General features: G+C 37.0%; 1 protein-coding gene and 2 pseudogenes across 1 annotated transcript; 2 read left to right on the top strand and 1 right to left on the bottom strand.

The window, feature by feature from the left end:
* The first annotated feature begins 4,409 nt into the window (after positions 1-4,409).
* Positions 4,410-7,342, top strand: LOC147919016 (ferric reduction oxidase 4-like; annotated as a pseudogene).
* A 461-nt stretch (positions 7,343-7,803) lies between these two features.
* Positions 7,804-9,300, bottom strand: LOC147919015 (BAHD acyltransferase At5g47980 pseudogene; annotated as a pseudogene).
* Positions 9,301-9,329: 29 nt separating this feature from the next.
* LOC147919014 (uncharacterized) lies at positions 9,330-10,493 on the top strand. Its single transcript, XM_087503813.1, has one exon. The coding sequence runs from the start codon at positions 9,330-9,332 to the stop codon at positions 10,491-10,493; it is 1,164 nt and encodes a 387-aa protein (XP_087359939.1).
* The last annotated feature ends 6,997 nt before the right edge of the window (positions 10,494-17,490 follow it).

The raw sequence follows: 17,490 nt of genomic DNA, 5'->3' as shown, positions 1-17,490 counted from the left end.
GATGCTGTCGGCTTTGCTGTGAAAGCTAGTGTTAATGCCATTGCATCTGCTACACGCCTTACTCAAGGACCTTGTACTCACTGCGGACGTACCAATCACTCGGTGGATACATGCTTTGAACTCCAAGGCTTGCCTGATTGGTGGATCGAGAAACATGGTGACACTAGAGGAGGATCACGATCAGATTCTACAAGAGGTAGAGGTCGTGGCTCTTTCAGAGGACGCGGTCGTGGGCGTTCCTCTCCTACTACCTATCGTGCTAATAATGCTCAAGCTGTTACTGAAGCTGAACTCCCTGACTTACCTGGTGTTAGTAAAGCAACTTGGTCTGCTATTGTGAACTTGTTAAAAACAGACCAAACCTCCAGTTCCGATAAGCTCTCCGGTAAGCATTCTTGTGTTGAGTTCTTACTTGATTCTGGAGCCTCTCATCATATGACAGGTGATGTTGATCTTCTTGTGGATGCGCATGACATTCCTCGAAGTATTGTTGTTCTTCATAATGGAAAACACACTTTTGCTACTATAAAGAAGGGATGATGTTTCTTGGAGATCACGTCAAACTCAATCGTGTTCTTTATGTTCCTGATCTCTCTTGCACTCTCATCTCTCTCGCTAGACTTTGTCGTGAGATGTCCTGCTACGCTATCACTGATTCATTATGTGTTATACATGACCGCACTTCGAAGATGCTGATTGGCGCAGGTGAAGAGAGAGATGGGGTTTATCACTTCGTGGAGCGGTTTCGGCTCGAGCTAACAATGTCAAGAAATCCACAAGAACTCTTTGGCATGAACGTTTGGGGCATCTATCTGCGAAGATCTAAGCTAGTATTTTATCTACTTTACCGGATTATGCACACCTTAGTAGTGCTAATAATGATTTTTGCGAAGTTTGTATTCAAGCTAAACAAACGCGGTCGGTTTTTTCCGAAAGTATTAACAAAGCGGATGCATCTTTTTCTTTGATACACTGTGATATCTGGGGACCATACAAAATTGCTTCTACAAGTGGAGCACATTATTTTCTTACTATTGTGGATGACTACTCTCGGGCCGTGTGGACCTATCTTCTTCTGGCCAAAAGCAAAGTTGCTATTCACCTCAAACAGTTTGTCGCCATGGCTCATCAACAATTTGGAAAAAAGATCAAAGTTATCCGTAGTGACAATGGGAGTGAGTTTCTCGGACTTCGCCATTTCTTTAAAGACCATGGCATTCTCCATCAAACTTCTTGTGTTTACACCCCACAACAAAATGGGAGAGTTGAGCGCAAACATCGTCATATTCTCAACATGGCACGTTCTTTGCTCTTTCAAGCTAACCTACCCATTGATTTTTGGGGCGAGAGTGTCCTCACGGCTGCGCATTTAATCAATCGCACTCCTACTCCGCTTCTACAAGGAAAGACTCCGCATGAGCTTCTTCATTCTACTCCTCCGTCTTATGCACAGCTTCGCGTATTTGGTTGTTTGTGCTTTGCCAAACGATATTCCTCTCGTCGTGATAAATTTCAAGAACGTGGACGGAAATGTATTTTTCTTGGTTATCCTCATAATCAAAAGGGTTGGCGTGTTTATGACATGGAAACTCAAGATATCTTCGTTTCTCGTGATGTTATCTTTAACGAAGATATTTTTCCATCCAGTTCGTCTACTGTCCCCGATCAACCTATTGCATCTCTGGTTATACCACTGCCGCTTGTCTCACCAAATGAATCAGTTGATGACACTTCTCCTGAGACTCTCAAAAACAGGGGGAGTCTCTCCACACCTCTCACTCCTACAATCGCTGATACTACTACATTTGTTGACTCTACTTCGGCTCTTGAATCCGCTGCTATTCCTGATGAGTTTTCTGATGACTTTGATGTTGGTACTGAACCGCTTGGTCGTGGTCATCAAACGAAGTTACCGTCTACTCGGCTCAAACCGTATGTCACGTACTCCGCACGTCACGCTGAAACCCTCATCTCTCTCAAGCCTACGTCTTCTCTGGCATCTTCAGGTACTTGTTTCTATCCTATAGCACATTATGTCTCTTGTGACAACTTTAGCTCTACTCATCAAAAGTTTCTTGCCGCCGTGACTATGGTTGATGAACCTGTTACTTATAAGCAAGCTGTTCAAATATTAGAATGGCGCGATGCTATGCGCAAAGAGATCGATGCTTTAGAACTTAACGAGACTTGGACGCTTGAACGACTTCCTCCTGGCGTCAAAGCTCTTGGCTCTAAATGGGTGTATCGGCTTAAGTTCAATTCCGATGGTACCCTTGAACGGTATAAGGCGCGGTTAGTGGCTCTTGGGAATCATCAAAAAGAGGGTGTTGATTTTTCAGAAACATTTGCTCCAGTTGCTAAACTACAAACAGTTTGTACCTTACTTGGTGTTGCTTCAGTTAAAAATTGGGAACTCCATCAGATGGATGTTCACAATGCCTTTTTACATGGCGATCTTGACGAGGATATCTACATGAAACCACCTTCGGGTTTTCTTCCAGCTGATCCGTCCCTTGTCTGTAAACTTAAAAAGTCTATCTATGGTCTTCGGCAGGCTCCTCGTTGCTGGTTTTCTAAGTTATCTACAGCCCTCCTAGACTATGGTTTTGTTCGTTCTCACAAAGACAACTCTTTGTTTACTTATCGACGTGGTGCTGTTGTTCTGCATGTTCTTGTTTATGTTGATGACTTAATTGTGTGTGGTGCTAATTCTACGGTTCTACAATCATTTAAAGCTTATTTGTGTCGCTGTTTCAAGATGAAGGATCTCGACATGTTAAAGTACTTTCTTGGCATTGAGGTTGCTCGTGGACCTGATGGCATATTCTTATCTCAACGGAAATATTGTCTTGATATCATTGATGAGTGTGGTCTTTACGGCTCGTATCCGTTAGATACTCCTATGGAGCAAAATCATACGCTGTTGGATTCCACATGTAAACCGTTCTCAGACCCAGCACAATATCGACTTCTTGTTGGAGGTCTTGTCTATCTGACTCATACGCGTCCTGAACTGTGTTACGCTGTGAACATTCTTGCTCAGTTCATGCAGATTCCTCTTGTCGATCATTGGGATTCGGCACAACGTGTGGTTCGTTACTTAAAAGTCTTCACCTGGTCAAGGTGTCGTTCTTTCTTCCACCGCTTCGCTCCAAGTGAATGCCTATTGTGATTCCGATTACAACAAATGTCCTTCTACTAGGCGGTCTCTTACTGGTTACATTGTTATGCTTGGTGATTCACCACTTCAATGGAAGACAAAGAAGCAAAGTCGTGTATCTCTTTCATCGGCTGAAGCAGAGTATCGTGCCATGGCTATGACTTGTATGGAGCTCTTGTGGCTAAAGGAGGTTTTGCAGTTTCTTGGCGTAGATCATCCTCAGCCCATGCGTTTATTCAGTGATAGTCAAGCAGCTCTTCAAATCGCAGCAAATTCTGTCTTTCATGAACGAACCAAGCATATTGAAAGTGATTGCCATTTATTCGTGATGAGATTACTTGCGGTACCATTTCTACTACTCACATTCCTACTAAAGAACAGCCGGCTGATATCTTCACTATAGCTCTCAGCTGTAATCAATTCCCGTATCTACGGTCCAAGTTGGGCGTTCTAAACTTACACGCTGCACCTTGAGGGGGAGTGTTACGGAAAAGGATATATTCCATATATTCTTGTTTATATCTTTAGTCAATATTCTCTACTTGTACATCAAGTCTCTTGTATCTATATATACTCTTTACCTATCAATAAAAAATCCGACGTTTTCTCTGAGATTTACAATTTCAAGCGTCATTGATGTTGCTCTTACACCACCTCCATTGGTGAGTCAATGGAGAGGTTTGGGTATGATTTTGGAAAAAAAAAACTCATTTTATGTTATAGTGTCTTCCCTTAGACACTAAAAAAAAGAGAGAAATTTAACAGTAATACCATTGACCGTACTGAAACTTATGCCCAATGCCACATTTCGAAAAACTTTTTCGCGGGTGCCATAGAGCATAGATTAAAGACCAAATGACATAACAAAGTCAAAATATTTGACATAAAGTTGTTTTACTCGGCATAATCGCCATGTATAATGAAACCGTGAAAATATATTATTTTCTTATAACATTTATTCTCAAAACACAAAAGGAGACCACTTGATGTGTCCGTGATTTATAGGATTTTAACAATGGTTTTTATATTCATTTTGAATCTTTTGTTGAGTCAATGTGTGTTTTTAGAGTTTTTTTAGTTTTTTATATATGAGTCTGTATAGATTTTAGATTACTTTGGAAGGAAACTGAACGTTTTGAGATGAAAACATGCAGTTGAAAATAGAATACCAGTAGAATCGTCACATTGTTTGGCATGAGACGAAGGACTTCTCACCAATGTATCGTTCACAAGTTTTGACACAAGGTAGATGAGGATGTTAGCTGTTATTCCCAAGTGGTTTGAAGAAGATCCAACGGCGCTATCAAATATTATGAGCAATACAGTGAGACTGATCAGTCTGACGAGCAGATGGTACAGACGCAGAAGAAGCACCCATGATCGACCGGTCCTCACTTGGGATCGACTGGTCCTCACTTGGGATCGACCGGCCTCATACCGAAGCAATTTTTCATTTTTTGTATTAAACCGATTTTTAGGGTTTTATTTTGGTATTTAAGATAGAGGCTTGGTCTCCAAAGACATAACTTTTATTCTACGCAGCCTTTGCGTACTTGTAAGCTTTGGGAGAAGATCTCTAATCCTTTTTAACACTTTGGAGAAGAATTCTGAACCCTTCTAATATTTTCTTTTACAATTCAATTATGTTTTTTTCATCATTGATTTGCAGTTCTTTTATCTCCATGTCTGAGTAGTTTCTTTGTTGGGTTTAGGGTTTCTTAAGATATTTATGATTTAATTGATATTAGGTTGTAGATTGGAGTTGATCTTGTTGTTCTTCATCTTTGTTGCTCTTATTTCTGGAACTAGATTAGCTAATTAGTTTCTGTTCTTAGGATTAATTCATCTAGGCATCGAAAGTGTTGTTGAATTTTCTGAAAAATAACAAAGGTGAGAAAAGTGATTCTTAGCCAACGGGAGTTGAAGTTAAGACACTTTGTGAACATATCAAACTTGAACCTTGTTAATGTTTGCATGATTTTCTGAATTCAAACGGGAGTTTATGGTTTTAAAATTTTATTGCATAGATAGTTAACACTGCAGTAGCGGGTTAGCTTTACACTAGTGGTTTGAGTTCAAGAATGGTCCTTAATGCACTCCATCTAATTATCTGCATTTGTTATCATAATTCTCTGATGATTCCCTGTGCCCAATGCCTTTTTATTGATTGATTTAAACACATTTTTAATTTACAACTTTTGTTAGTGACTTTCAAACACAAACTCTTCTTTGTCTTAGCTATATTTAATCTTTATAATTTCATATTGTGATTGTTTCGTCTCTTGGATTCAATCATGAAGTGTTACGATGATACCACTAGATCTTGGTTGAGTCCGTATTAGGTTTTAGTTGACCTGGTGATTTATATAGCGATGTGGGTGACAAGTTTACCATCCTATAGACGAAAGAAGTTCGTGCTTTTCTTCTACACTCACCAACTCTATGGTCTCTACATAATCTTCTACGTAATCCACGTGGGAGACTCGTGGTTCTGCATGATCCGATCCTGCCCAACATCTTCCTGTTTTTCATCAACCGTTACTTGAGATTCTTACAGTCCGCCAAGAGAACCGGACTTGTTTCCGCTAGGATCTTACCTTCAGACAACCTCGAACTCACTTTCTCCAAAACTAGTTCCTCCGTTTACGTTTACATTCAAATTAAACAACAACAATAGGAGGGTTTTCCTTATATTGTAACAAGTATATTTTTTATTATAAATAATTAAATACAAACGCAAAATGTAAACGAGATGAAAAATAGTTTTGTTAGATTTCTATTTTTAAAAAGTGAACATTTTAATGATGAATTTAATTGAATGTGAATGCAACATTAAACATGTAAACGCAAAATAAAACAGAAATATAACAACCAAAATCATATTGAACGTAATTACGTAAACTATACGCTCAATAATTTGGGCTAGAGTGCCGTGTTCAAGACACAATATACAATGTATAATTATTGTAACCATTTGTTTCATGATCTCACTATAGGGCTACAATATACACCAACAAGTATATTGTTTCTACATGTACCGAGCATATCCAAGCTTCAATGGTATCCATTCACAATAACTTCGAGCAGCAACTTGGAGAAAGATACGCTAAGTGTTGTAATCAGAAAACAGGGAAGTTGGACTCAAAAGCTTTACATCCATATCTCTTCTTCCATTGATTCTCTCGAAGTTTCTACTGAAGGTCCTTATGGCCCTAACTCTTTTGATGTCTCGAGGTACAAACTCAAAGGTCTTCTTTCAGTATCTTACCTAACTACTTTGTCTTAAGTTTAACCAATTGTCATTTTTCATCATATACAGGCATAACTCTCTAATACTAGTAGGCGATGGCAGCGGAGTTACACACTTCATTTCGGTTATCGGAGAACTCATCTCTGAGAGCCAAAACCAAAGCACAAAGCTACCAGATGTTCTTCTTGTTTGTGCCTTCAAACATTATCATGATCTAGCGCTTTTAGACCTAATCTTCCCATCGGATATATCAGTCACAGACATTTCCAGGCTGAATCTCCGAATTGAGGCCTATGTTACAAGAGAAGACAAGAAGCCCGAGACGACTGATGATCACAGACTTCTACAGACAAAATGGTTCAAACCGCAGCTTCTAGACTCTCCTATTCGTCATGTTTCTCTTGCTCATAGCGATTGTCACACGTTACTATGTATACCCTATTGATCGTAACACAGGAAAGATATATAATTTCTCGTACAGAGCGCTTTGGGACATGTTCCTAGGATGTGTGTGCATTTTCATCTCTTCAAGCATAGTTTTCTTATGGCGCAAGAAACAGAACAAAGAAGGAGATAAGGAGTCTAAGAAGCAGGTACAGAGTGTAGATTTTCAGACGCCCACGTCTTCTCCAGGTTCATGGTTTCACGGCCAAGAGAGAGAGCTGGAGAGCGTTCCATATCAATCTATAGTACAAGCCACTTCAGTCCACTTCGACTCCAAACCTAATCTGAAAAGTAAGTAATCTGTTACATACATGAGCATCACTTCACTTACATAACATAATGGTGTAAGTGAATGTATATGCATGAACCTGATACTTTTGAATCTTATCGTTTTGCAGAGATTCTGTTTGAGGCATGAAGTTGCAAAGATATGTTCATCTGGTTTGGCTAAGAACCTTCACTTTGAGGCAATTAGTTTCAACTGGTGATCGAGTCCATGTTCTAACCATGTTTGTTTGTTGTATCTGTAATGGACCTTTGATGTTTAGACGGCTTGCTGCTAAATTATTCTTGTAACATAATGCAAAAATGGAATGTTAATATATATGGCATCTTCACCTTTTCAGTCCATTTATCACTTTAGTTTTTCTTGTTGTTATCTTTTGTTTGTTATAATACTTTATTTTCTTCTTTCAAATTTATATCAAAAAAAATACAAAGATGAAATCTACATTTTTTGTTTTTAAAAATCCAGTTGGCCAATATTATAAAATAAACTTAAATGCAGCATGTAAAATCAAATATATATCAAATAATATGAAACATAAATCATTATTTATAGAACATAATCGTATAATTAATATTACATGGCCATTCTTTCTAGATCACAGGTCTATAATCAGTTTAAGCCAGTCTGTTATAGTTTTGTTCGATAAAAATAGTTATTATACTAGATGAGGACACTGGGACTTGGTGTAGCGAAGACGAGCATGTCAGTTTCAGATAGTGTAACCCATGCCTCAACGGCTCAACCCCTCCAACGTCCTTAGCGTCCATTAACACGACCTGCGTTTTATCAATGGAATCGGGGGCAACCCAAACCGGATTACCCCATCCAAAATCCGCCTCATAAAATGACATTCTGCACCAGCTAGACACAGCATATGTCTCCGTTTCAGGACTTACCTCACACAACGAAGTCAGCATCGCACTTGCGATTCTCTCTTTGGCTTCAACTCTACTCTTTGCGTCTTCAGGATCGTTTCTGATAAGTTCATTGAGCTCCTCTTTAGTTCCATGCATCTTAGAGACCGTTTCTTCGATTTCCATCTTACTCTCTGAGCTCTCCATAAATAATGGTAAAAAGAAGAAGTTTCCAATTGCCTTGTGTGGCAAGAGAGAGGTAGAAACTCTAGGTCGCAAGTCCATTGACTGGTGCGACTTTGTCATGCATCTAAACAGCAGCGCCGTGATGGACTCAACACGGGTAGCTTGTGGCACACGTTTTCCACCAGAAGCTCTGTTTTTGAGATTTTCAATCATCAAAGCACCAAAGAAAAAGCTCTTTGTCTTGGATTTTGTTTCGTGTATGAGTAACGGAGGAAACTCGATAGTAATATCAGCAGGAGGGTAGAAATCAGCCGCCGCAAATTCAGGGTTCACTGTGTCAGCATACCCTTTTGCAGCCTTTGTCCAGCTGCAAACAAATGTTGACAACGAGGCTGCATCACATATCTTGTGAGAGACGCTAACTGCAACCGCGAATCCTCGGTCTCTGAAGAAAATGACCTTGACATGCAACAAAGGCCAGGTATCTGGATCTGCATGGTCCGGAGAGGCAATGAGCTTGTGAACCAAGTCAGCATCTGATGGGTTTCTCAGATATCAGCCCGTGCCTCTGTAAACAAAGCTCCCTCGTCATTGCAATGGACAGTGACGCCTTCTTTGATTCTTCCAGCGAACGGATAAAAAAGAGAGAGAGTCTGAGAGAGTGAGCTCTTGAGCCTCTGGACAACAATGTCTCCTTTGTTTTCTTGATCATTGTAGAAGAAAATGGCGGAAACGTAAGTTGAAGGAAGGAACTGGTCGAAGAGAGAAATAGAAAGGGTTTGGAGATGATCAGGTGAAGCGGGTCTGATTATTTCTTTGCTTAAGAGTTCTAGCTGTTGACTTAAGTTTGAAGTTAACTTAAGAAATGAGCTACACTAATCCTATTATGATTCTAGAGAGATAAGGATCAAAATAAGTTAGGAGTTATCTAACTTATGTGGTTTCCTAGTAGGATTAGGATTTGTGTTTTACTATATATATATGTGTCGAGGCATGACACAATGATGTAGTGGTTTTAAGAGAGGAAGAGAGATTGGGAGTTTAAGTTTTGAGAGAATTTTCTTAAACTAATAAAAGTGAGTTTATACTTTTACAATCTTGTGTTCGTTAAAACCATATTCTATTTCTAGATTTGGTATCAGAGCTATGAGAGATATTGTGGAAGCAGCAAAGATGGTGGAAGGAGGAGGATCCTCTTCCCTTAAATGTCCTATGTTGAATTTCTCAAACTATACTGTTTGGGCGATGAAGATGAGGATCCTTCTGAAAATACATAAGGTGTGGCCAATTATTGAAGAACCAAAGGATGATGCTGACATGAATGATATGGCGCTAGGTCTGTTGTTTCAGTCTATTCCAGAGGCTCTTATTCTGCAGGTCGGAGAACTTGGTACTGCTAAGAAAGTGTGGGATGCGATTCAGTCAAGACACGTAGGAGCAGAAAGGGTTAAAGAAGCAAGGCTGCAGACATTAATGGCCGAGTTTGATCGGCTCAAGATGAAGGATACAGAGAGAATCGATGATTTTGCTGGGAAACTATCCGAGATATCCTCAAAATCCGTAGCTCTTGGAGAAATCATTGATCAAACAAAGCTTGTGAAGAAATTTCTCAAGTGTTTGCCTCGAGCAAAATATATACACATCGTAGCCTCATTAGAACAAGTTTTGGACCTTAACAAGACCAGTTTTGAAGAGATCATTGGCCGTTTAAAAGTATATGAAGAACATGTTGCAGAAGAGCAAGAAGAATCAATGACAACAGATCAAGGTCAAACCAAGTTGTTATATGCAAACAACGACACACAATCCAGCTATTCACCAGTTCCCGTTGCTGCTCCACCAACTCGTGATTACAATAGTAATTTTAGAGGTAGAGGTCGAGGAGGACGCTACTACAGGGGAAGAGGTCGAGGGAGATCTTATGAGGCTAGAGATTTGTCTGAGGTGACATGTTTCCGATGTGATAAGCAGGGTCACTTTGCCTCAAGATGTCCTGATCGCCTTCTCAAACTTCAAGAAACACAAGAAAGGGAGAATAATGAGACAGAGAATGCAGATGAGCTAATGTTGCATGAGATAGTGTTCTTGAATGAAAAGAAGGTTGTACCAAGCAAATATGAGTTGCAGAGAGGAGAAGATGATATGTGGTATCTTGACAATGGAGCGAGTAATCACATGACTGGTGATCTAAGATATTTCTCAAAGGTTGACTATTCGATTACTGGAAAAGTGAAATTTGGTGATGATTCGAGAATAGATATCAAGGGGAAAGGCACCGTGAAGTTTACTGATGAGAATGGAGAACTATGAACATTAACCAATGTTTATTACATACCTGGTCTTAAGAGTAATATCATTAGCCTTGGCCAAGCCACAGAATCAGGGTGTGATGTGAGGATGAAGGGAGAGTACTTGACAGTACACGATCAAGAAGGAAAGCTGCTTGTTAAGACACCAAAGTCTAGAAATCGACTTTACAAAGTTCGTATGGGGATAAAGAATGATGTGTGTTTACAGTCTGCAGTTTAAAGTGATTCATACACATGGCATGCGAGAATGGGGCATGTCAACTTCGAGTCAATAAGATCAATGATTCAGAGAGAGTTAGTCACCGGGTTTCCACATATACAACTTGAAAGAAGGATCTGCAGTTCGTGTCTATTTGGGAAACAGACAAGACAAATGTTTCCTCAGGCAACAACTTTTCGAGCAACCATGGCATTGGAGCTTGTTCATGGTGATTTGTGTGGTCCGATAACACCAAGTACTGCGGCTGGGAACAGATATGTTTTTGTCCTTATTGATGATCATTCTAGATATATGTGGACAATTTGAAAGAGAAAAGTGAGGCTTTCAACAAATTCAAGAAGTTTAAGGCAGTAGTGGAGCAAGAAACAGGGAAGCACATACAAACTTTCAGAACAGATAGAGGAGGAGAGTTTGTGTCACATGAGTTTGACTCTTTCTGCAGTGACAATGGTATTAAGAGACAGCTCACAGCTCCATACACCCCTCAGCAAAACGGTGTGGTTGAAAGACGCAATAGGACTTTGATGGAGATGACTAGGAGCATCCTAAAGCACATGTCTGTTCCAAATTACTTATGGGGAGAAGCAGTACGGCATGCTACGTATCTGATCAACAGGTTAGCTTCAAGGTCGTTGAATGAGAAGACTCCGTATGAGGCGTTTCGTGGAAGAAAACATAATCTCAGCCATCTTCGAGTGTTTGGTTGCACATTTGCTAAGATGGAGCAACCACACCTGAAAAAACTCGAAGACAGATCACGAATGTTGGTACACTTGGATACAGAACCAGGATCAAAAGCATATCGCTTGTTTGATCCTAAAACTCGGAAGGTTGTGGTTAGTCGTGATGTTAATTTTTGATGAAACAAGAAGCTGGGACTGGGATAAGAGACAATTAGAACAGGGTGAAGTTGGAGGTTTCAGGATCAATGTCGGTGGTTTTGGTAATCATGGAATTCAAGGAGCAGAGTTCGAAACAGAGCAAGGTGAAGTCAGGTCAAAATCTGGTAATCATGATGATGGTGGAAATAGTGATAATGTTGATGACAGTGGCGAAGAGGTTTCAGAACAACCAGTGATACTGAGAAGAACTACAAGGCATAGGACGAAACCGGCACACCTTGATGACTATGTCTTACCGGATCATCTGGATAAGTATGCTCTCTTTGCTGAGGAAGAAGGAGAGCGATTATTTATGTGTCTAAACAATGAGCCAAGAGATTTTTATGAAGCTCAAGAATCAGAAAAATGGATGAAGGCATGTGAGGAAGAGATACACTCTATTGTTAAGAATCACACCCTGAACCTTGTTGATCTTCCAATTGGAGTGAAGCCAATAGGTCTGAAGTGGGTTTTTAAGCTCAAAAGAAACTCTGATGGCAGCATAAACAAATACAAAGCAAGGCTTGTAGCTAAGGGATATGTGCAGCGGTACGGTATTGACTTTGAAGAGGTATTTGCTCCGGTTGCGCGTATAGAAACAATTTGTCTTCTGATCAGTCTTGCAGCAACGAATGGATGGGAGATACACCACCTTGACGTGAAGACAGCGTTTCTTCATGGAGAACTGAAGGAAACAGTTTTCGTAACTCAGCCAGAGGGTTTTGAAGTAAGAGGCTCAGAGGACAAGGTCTACAAGTTAAATAAAGCCTTGTATGGCTTAAAACAAGCACCATGGGCTTGGAATGATAAGCTAAATCAAATTCTCAAGGATCTGCAGTTTAAGAGGTGTACTAAAGAGCCATCGGTCTATCGAAAAAAGGTGAATCAAGGTTTCATTGTTGTTGCAGTATATGTCGATGATCTGTTTGTGTCAGGAACAGATATAAAAGTCATTGAGGACTTTAAGAAGGAGATGGCAAGTAAATTTGAGATGAGTGATCTCGGAAGATTAACCTACTACCTTGGGATTGAGGTATGTTAGCATCAAGGAGGAATTACGCTAAGCCAAGGTCGTTATGCGTTGAAGATATTGGAAGAAGCAGGGATGAAAGACTGTAATATGGTTCACACGCTCATGGATGAGGGATTGAAGTTGTCAAAGTCTCCAAAAGAAAAGGATATAGATGCGACTAAGTATAGGAGAACTGTTGGATGTTTTCGTTATTTGCTTCACACAAGGCCGGATCTGTCATATTGTGTTGGGGTGCTAAGTCGTTATATGCAGAATCCGAAGGAGTCACATGGTGTGGGAATGAAGCAGTGCTTGAGGTACTTACGAGGAACAACAACATTTGGACTGACGTTTGCAAGATCAATTTCACCACGGGTTTCGACCAGGCTAGTTGGTTATAGTGACAGTAGTCACAATGTGGATCAAGACGATGGCAAGAGCACGACTGGTCATGTTTTCTATCTAGGAGACAGCTTGATTACATGGTGCTCACAGAAGCAAGATACGGTGGCGTTATCCTCCTGTGAACCTGAGTTCATGGCCGGCACCGAAGCTGCGAGACAGGCGATTTGGCTGCAAGACCTCCTTGGAGAGATCACAGAGTTATCATGTGAGAAGGTGGTTATTCGAATAGATAACCAATCTGCCATTGCATTGACCAAGAACCCAGTTTTCCATGGGAGAAGCAAGCACATACACACAAGGTACCATTTCATTAGAGAATATGTTGAGAGAGGGCTTGTGGAAGTTGAGCATATACCAGGAGAAGAACAGAAAGCAGATATATTAACTAAAGCTCTTGGAAGGATCAAGTTTAAGGAGATGAAGGAGCTTATTGGAGTAAGAGACTTGGCTGGAGTTAACTTCAAACTTAGGAGGGAGAACGTTGACTTAAGTTTGAAGTTAATTTGAGAAATGAGCTATACTAATCCTATTAGAATTATGATTCTAGAGAGATAAGGATCAAAATAAGTTAGGAGTTATCTAACTTATGTGGTTTCCTAGTAGGATTAGGATTTGTGTTTTACTATATATATGTGTCGAGGCATGACACAATGATGTAGTGGTTTTAAGAGAGGAAGAGAGATTGAGAGTTTAAGTTTTGAGAGAATTTTCTTAAACTAATAAAAGTGAGTTTATATACTTTTACAATCTTGTGTTCGTTAAAACCATATTCTAATTCTAGACTAGCTCCATTTGTTACTTCTTCCTTTTGAACAAAATATTAAAAGGCGTTTGAGAGTTGCTCATATTTGGCACTAGATCTGTATGTGTACATATAATAGAGAGAGAGGTAGATACATGAATTCGACACGGCCGACAATATCAATACTGTGTATACTGTTTTGGTTTGTGGTTGGAAATGGATATATTGGGTTAGTCAATGTTTTGTTCAAAAGGCATTGACTTTTAAGAGCACAAAACAGTAAAAAGATCGGGTGTCTTAAAGGACGAGTTATGTTGGTAGCTCAAAGGACGAGTACGGCACCGCTATTTTCAAAAAAAAACTCTCTTGAACGTCCGCCAGGGTATATGATTCATTGAATGTTGAAATTAAAACGTTATATTACAAAAAATTTGGTCCGAATAATGCATGCAGCTCGCTGTATTACATTTATGAATGTTAAATGAGTATGATACTCATTCTGTTTCAAAATACATTATAAAATGTTTTAGTTAAAACATGTATATTAAGAAATAATTATTTTTAAAAAATTTAACCAATCATACTGACTGCATAATATAAAATATAAAAGTAATCTAAAAGTTACATAGAAAATTGGAAACATGCTATATTATGAAACAAAAATACTTCTCTAAACATCCTATTTTATGAAACGGAAATTGTATTATTTTTGATCTTTTTAAAAAATATCTGAATTTTCATTAATGAATATGGATTGTAGAAGCTACAAAAGAGTATGATATTATGGTCTCGTGGGAATTCGATGTACCAGATGTTGACGAACCATATAAAATGGATTTACCAAAACGATCGGTATAATAACGAAGCAATCTTTTTTTTTCTATCAAATGCTATGTATACGGATTTGTTGCATTAATTAGGCCATTATGGCTATGCATGTAGATAATCCTAAAACAAGCGGATTTAGCTAACACATTACGAAAATGTCATTAGGGAAACATAGTGGAGGTAAAACGATTTTTTTTTTGAAGAGCTTACAGCGAAGGCTAAGTCTTCAAGTTTTCGTATGCGAGAAACACCATTATTCTTAATTGACAGCGTCTATTGTCTATAGCTTTAGAGGGGAAAATGACTAAATGAGTCCTGTGCAGTTTATATATAACTTCCAAGATTTTTTGGCATGGGACGATTTTCCACCATATAAACTGATCAGTGGTCTTTATTTTGTTGGCTTTATAACCTCGTAAAGTAAACTTTATAATTCATTTTTCGAAGGAAAATTATTGTGTCTTAGTAAGGGACAAAAAATATCTTTTTAATTCGCATGTATAACATGTGACTGTGTTAAAAAATTGTCCCACAATTACTCCGTCCAAAAAAATATGAACTGGGGAATAATAAGACTATCAGCCATAGATATAATATCCTCATTTAATTTCAGTGAAAAAAAAAAATTGTTACTATCAAAATGAAAATGAAGCAAAAAAATAAAAAATAAAAAATCGAAATAAATAGAATCTTGCTAAAAACTTCTTTTGTCGTCAAAACATTACCAGTTATTTGCCATGGAAACCTCATCTCATAAAAGAAACTCTAGCAAAGAAGAGTACTAACTAACCCAAAAATATCAAGAAAAATGAGAAACTTCAGAACCTCTCAATTATTCTTCAGAATCAAAAAGAACTAGATCAGTTTCCCATGCTATTGCACTAATTAAACTTTATTATATACAGAAATTTTGTATATTATTTTTATAATTGTAAAATATTTTTTGATTTTTTTATATTCGTTTTAAAACCATTTTGATATTTTATATTAGTTTTAAATCATCTCATCATATAATTTTAACACTTTACATAACTCATTCATCATATAACTCATTACATTTAATACATCATCTGCTATAAAGATTTTAAATATATTTATTTTTAAATTAAAATTAGAGTATTTTTGTAATTTTAATTTTTTTGATATGTTAAATATTTATTATAATCTTAAAAATATCGATTTCAATCATTTTTAAAATATTTCAATTATTTATTTTATTATGTAAAATTATGCATTTCAACAAAATAATTTATGAAGCTGAATATAAATATTCAAAGAATGACCCGCTAGTCAGCAGAAATTTTTGTTTGGCTACAATTTTTTTCTCATAGATTGAACAACTTTTATTTGTTTTTAAATGTTCAAATTATAACATATGCTGAAAAGAATATAGTTTTTATTATTATATGGATGATAAGATGATTTATTTATTTCACAAAAATATAATCATATGAGGATAAGAGGTGAAATATAATTATTAATGATAAATTAATATGGTAAGTTAGATATCAAATCTTATATATTTATTTTAATTGGGTATATTTTTTTGAAATTTATAATGTACTTTAGTTTTTCTAAAATACTTTAATTAAATAAATTAGTATTTGACATGTTTACTCTTAATGACTATGTATTTGTTTGTTTTAAAAACTTATATTTGTAAATGACATTGTGTTACCTTTTAAAAGGTTAAGTTCAAAAGTGTATTTCCCAGTTAATAAAAGGAGAATATTATTCTTTCCTATACACAGATTCATGAAATATATTAATCATTGTTATTATTATTTTTTTAATTGCATTCCTTGCTCTAAAATCAGTCATCAACCGCATATATAATTAATTATATAACATTCATTCATACCTACTATTTTGCCTCAAATTAATTCGAAATACAAAAATAATGGTACGTATGTTTTGTAAGTTTTAATTAAATGATATCTCTATAAGTGTATTATGGATGTATTCCTTCTATTTTGTATGCATTTCAATTCACGGGGGTTTTCTTTTGCATATTTCCTTTACAGTGGATACCTTTAAATAAAATATGTGTACGATTGAATATGATTCACCTAAAAAATCAGAAGAAACAGAAAAAAAATGGCATCTATGTTAATATTTCTGAAGTACATTTTGTGGTTTACCCTTTTAGTTTTACTTATTTATAAAGTTATTTACAACATTAACCTCTAAGAAATTGAAAAATTAACCAATAACTAAAACAGAAAATTCCTAAAATATCTCTACAATAACTTTCTGCTTTCTTTTAAATTTCTTTAAAGAAAAAATTATTATTTAAGAACCATATCAAGAACAAAATCCTAAACTTCCCTAACAAAGATTCAATTACAATAACTTTCTGCTTTCTTTTGGTTAGTGGTATCTTAGATATTGTGCTTGGTGTTTATTACAATGATTCAATTACAATGATGTTCTCTAAAAAATATCTCTTGAAATCGAATCTTTCTTAATTTTTTCTTTAGTATAAATATGAAGTATAACCAACAATTAAGTTATATATTAACTCACTTAGATTGGTTGGATCCTAGGATAATTGATATTAGATTCTTTGAAGATTAAAACAATTTTATTTTTGATTATTAAAATATAGTTCCACAGTGTACCACCGATTTAAAACCTAGTGTAATTACAAAAATCTTGCCAACGATATACATGGTACTCTATACATATATGGAAACCAAAGAAATCTTTTTCATATGAAAACTAAAGAAGTATGAGTGGATAGTTTATTCGCCATAAACCTAATAAGTGGTCCTTCTCTGAGACATATCTGGTGGGACGCCAATATGAAGAAAATTGGGTCGATGTTCTTGTTCGTTATTACAATTGGATTCCTTTGAAGGTTTTTTAACAAAATGGTGTACACCGATTGAAAATAATATATTATAAAAT

Source organism: Camelina sativa, chromosome 20, assembly GCF_030686135.1.
Source record: "Camelina sativa cultivar CO46 ecotype springtype chromosome 20, ASM3068613v1".
NCBI classification, from domain to species: domain Eukaryota; kingdom Viridiplantae; phylum Streptophyta; class Magnoliopsida; order Brassicales; family Brassicaceae; genus Camelina; species Camelina sativa.
The sequence above is the reverse complement of the archived record's forward strand: the minus strand, read 5'-3'. Positions and strand labels throughout refer to the sequence as shown.

Bases quoted from the DNA above. Each gene is read 5' to 3' on its own strand.
- LOC147919014 (XM_087503813.1), top strand. From the start codon at position 9,330: ATGAGAGATATTGTGGAAGCAGCAAAGATGGTGGAAGGAGGAGGATCC.